The 3965-nt window shown below is 49.6% G+C and overlaps 1 protein-coding gene across 1 annotated transcript; it reads left to right on the forward strand.

The window, feature by feature from the left end:
- Nucleotides 1-844: 844 nt before the first annotated feature.
- LOC104941044 (vacuolar protein sorting-associated protein 13D-like) lies at nt 845-3734 on the forward strand (the record flags this gene model as incomplete). Its single annotated transcript, XM_010766079.1, has 4 exons — nt 845-1110; nt 1971-2142; nt 2898-3013; nt 3510-3734. Coding segments are annotated over exons 1-4 (572 nt in total), but the record flags the coding sequence as incomplete, so codon positions are not given.
- Nucleotides 3735-3965: the final 231 nt, after the last annotated feature.

The following is a 3965-nucleotide window of genomic DNA, read 5'->3' on the forward strand; positions in this document are numbered from 1 at the left end:
GAGCTGGCAGGACCCCCAGCGGAACCTCCAACGGCACGGGACCTAGGGTTGGCAGGACCCCCGGCAGAAGAGCAGTCGGCGGGACCCCCAATGGGACAGGACATGGAGCTGGCAGGACCCCCAGCGGAACCTCCAATGGCACAGGACATAGGGTTGGCAGGACCCCCGGCAGAAGAATCGTCGGCGGGGCCTTCAACGGCACAGGACATAGGGTTGGCAGGACCCCCGGCAGAAGAATCGTCGGCGGGGCCTCCAACGGCACGGGACATGGAGTTGGCAGGACCCCCAGCGGAACCTCCAACGGCACTTTGGTAGGGACTTGAGTAGGGACTGGAGAGGGGACTCGAGAGGGAACTAGAGAAGGGACTAGAGAAGGGACTAGAGGAGGGACTAGAGAAGGTACTAGAGAAGGTACTAGAGTAGGGACTAGAGGAGGGACCATGGCCGCTGGGGCCAGAACTGGGGCCGGGACCATGGCTGCTGGGGCCAGAACTGGGTCTGGAACCATGGCTGCTGGGGCCAGAACTGGGGCCGGAACCATGGCTGCTGGGGCCAGAACTGGGTCTGGAACCATGGCTGCCGGGGCCAGAACTGGGGCCGGGACCATGGCTGCTGGGGCCAGAACTGGGTCTGGAACCATGGATGCTGGGGCCAGAACTGGGTCTGGAACCATGGATGCTGGGGCCAGAACTGGGGCCGGAACCATGGCTGCTGGGGCCAGAACTGGGTCTGGAACCATGGATGCTGGGGCCAGAACTGGGGCCGGAACCATGGCTGCTGGGGCCAGAACTGGGTCTGGAACCATGGCTGCTGGGGCCGGAACCTCTGGGGCCGGAACCATGGCACTTGGGGCTCGGGCTGCTAGCCTGGCCTTGCGACTCCTTCTTTTAGGAGCCGTTTGGAGGCCTCGTGGACCTCCAAAAGCCAGACGAGTTCCAGAGAATGGCTCCTGGACAGGACCAGGAGCTGGGGCAGAAGCAAGGGTTGACTCCAAACGGACCACACCGATGCGTGTGGTGTCATAAAGGGAATTGGGAGGCAGAAAGCTAGCATGTCTGAGGCTAGCAGGCAGGGGATAACACACCGAGAGGAACTCCAAAATCCAGCCAGGTAAGAATCTCACCAAGCCTGGTTTCTCCATAGTTATCTGGCGCGCGTCTGCCAGAGCAGCCTCTTGCTGCTGAACCCTGGACGCTCCCATCCATCGATCAGAGCAGGTAGCCAAAGAAAAGGTAAAATCCAACAATTCCTGCTCAAAAGGATCTGCTTGGCCCATATTTGGTTGGTTCGTACTGTTACGGTGGGTGAAGCAAGCAGGACCCAAATGCAGATAACGCTGAAAATGCCATTTATTTCAAGGATAACGAAAAATACTAGGACAAAACAGAACACTCACCGGTGAACTCAGTCACAAACAAAAGACGAACCAACACTGAACACAGGAAGAGCTAAGACTAAATACAGGGAGGGATAATCACAAGACGAGAAACAGCCGGGCAGGGGAGGAGAAACACAAGGGCGACAGGTGAACACAATCAGACAATTAGACACACCAGGGAAACTAACGACAGGGGAAAAAACAGGAAGAAGGACCAGACAATATACAAGGAGGAAAACACCCATAACCAGACATACAAAACTACAAACGTGACATAACATGAGAATCCTGACACTATTTTGAATATTTTCCTTATTCTTTTTGCACATAGACCAATATTGGCATGGCCTAAGAGTCCTATAACAACTGCGAGACACAAGCCTGTATTGAGTGGCATCTTTTGTCTCTGGTCTGGAGTCACCCTTACTGCGATTAACTTGAGCGTTTTGTACAGGGCCCGGAGATGGTTTATGTTTCTGTTTTTCTATGAGACGTAGCTTTTCTCTGTAAGAAAGCATTAGGTTTGAGTGTACCCAGAGCCTGTATAGGAGGCTTGTTCTGTAAACTCCTGCTTGTGTTCCCTTATGTTCAGGGAGTTGAGCCATGCAGTTCCTGACATGTCTATCCACGGCTGCCTGTCGTCAGTGCACTGCTCTCTGGACCTAGAGCACTACCAGCTGATCCGAGGCCTGCTGGAGAACAACCTGGGAGAGCCTTTCGAGGATTTCCTGCGGCCCTACAACTTACAGGACCCCAGCAGCTATGTGAGATTGCAGGCAACCACACACACAGCTGACTGCAGTCTGTATAACATGTCCACATCTCTGATGCAAACACTGCCAATCTGTGTCTCTGTTAAAGGTCACCTATTATGCAAAATTCTCTTTTTGATGTCTTTTATACATAAATATAATTTGCCGGTGTGTAAGGAGACTCACAAAGTGTCAGAGAATACAACCCTCTCTCTTTTCCTCCTTATCCACATCTCTGAAAACGGGGTACAACGGAGCTGATCCAGATTTGCTGAGAACTTGACGTCATTACTAAAATTTGGGCTGGCTTTACATTGAACTCCTGGTAACGTCCCGCAACTTAGAGGGACTTAGAGTAAAGTTGTTATATATATATATATATATATATATATATAATCATGGCAGCGTGTAGCTGAGTTTCTGCTGGTAGACAGCCTTCTCTTCACAGAGCTCACTACTTGCATGCGGACGCTCCAAAGGTGCGTGGCCAGCAGCAGCTCGGTTACATTTAAAGGGCTGGACCCAGAATCAGCACTTTAGTAACAGGGCTGAAATAGAGGGGTATGAGGCATGCTACAATGGGTGATCTGTTTGGTATTTTGAGCAAAACAATTCAGGGACATGTTTTGTATAGATATGGACCTATAATATATTGTTCAAATATAGCATAAAAGGTGAGCTTTAAGGATGGTTTTAACATTCCATTTCTTGACTGATTTAAGTCCTCTAAATGTCGTTGTTGGGGAGCTGACTGTGTCTCTCTTTAGACGGTGTTAAGTGGAGATGTCTATACCAGCATGTCTTTCCTGGTTGACATGATGGATGTCAGTTTGGAGCTCTTGGACAGCCCAACACACACAGAAGATAAACGCTCATTAGCAAGGTGGGCCTTTTCCTCTTCTTACAGCCCTGTATCAATTTAGATTTGCATCGGTTCAAGTTAATAAATGGGTATACTTGTGATGTACATTGGAATGAATCTGAGGTCCCATAAAGCCGCTGACTTTCCTCACGTAAATTCACATGCAAGCTTAGCATAGGCATTTCTATTTGATACGGATTATGCAAGAATGACTACAGCCCAACACCATTATAAATTCACAAGGTCATATTGACAGTACCTTGGCCCACAGTGTTGGGACGATCTCTGTCTGTGACCAAACATTTCAAAAGTATTTGAAACTCCTACTCGGACTGAGGCTAACGCTAGCTGCTGGTCTTTAGTAAACACAGATACAATTTGAAGATTATCATGTCTCACAGCTTTAAGCTAGAACATTTCAACCCAGTAGACTGAATTTCTGCATCATAGTTGAACGTTTTTAAAAAGGTTTTAAGAGATGCCATCTTAATATTATGTTTGTTTCTCTCTTACAAAGGTTTGACTTCATGAAATCGAAGCTACTCTTTGAGAGTTTCTCCAATGGATCCAAGTCTGTTAACCTGGTGTCTCACTCACTGCTGGCATATGACACTCGCTGTAAAGGGCCCAACAAAAGCCCAGGGCGGGCCGCAGGGGGACGGCACAATGTGTTTGACTGCATCCTCCAGCCCTCCAAAACCGGCACCAACCGGGCCACACTGCAGCTGGAGCTGCATTACAGGTAGGGCTGTGTCAAACTTTTTGAGCTTCGAAGCTTATAAAAATATCAAAAGTATTAAGCCAAATGTGTCTAAAGGCGCTTTTCCACTGCAGGACCTAGCACGGCTTAGCACAGCTTAGTAGTAACGCAGTGTAGGCGGGGCGATCGGCTGTTCGGCTGGAGGAGCGACGCTGCGTAAAACTGCCGTGACGTCATCTTCAATGAGAACCACAAAACCAAAACATCAGCCGT

This window comes from Notothenia coriiceps, unplaced genomic scaffold (genome assembly GCF_000735185.1).
Source record: "Notothenia coriiceps isolate Sejong01 unplaced genomic scaffold, NC01 NC01_scaffold00003043, whole genome shotgun sequence".
Taxonomy (NCBI): domain Eukaryota; kingdom Metazoa; phylum Chordata; class Actinopteri; order Perciformes; family Nototheniidae; genus Notothenia; species Notothenia coriiceps.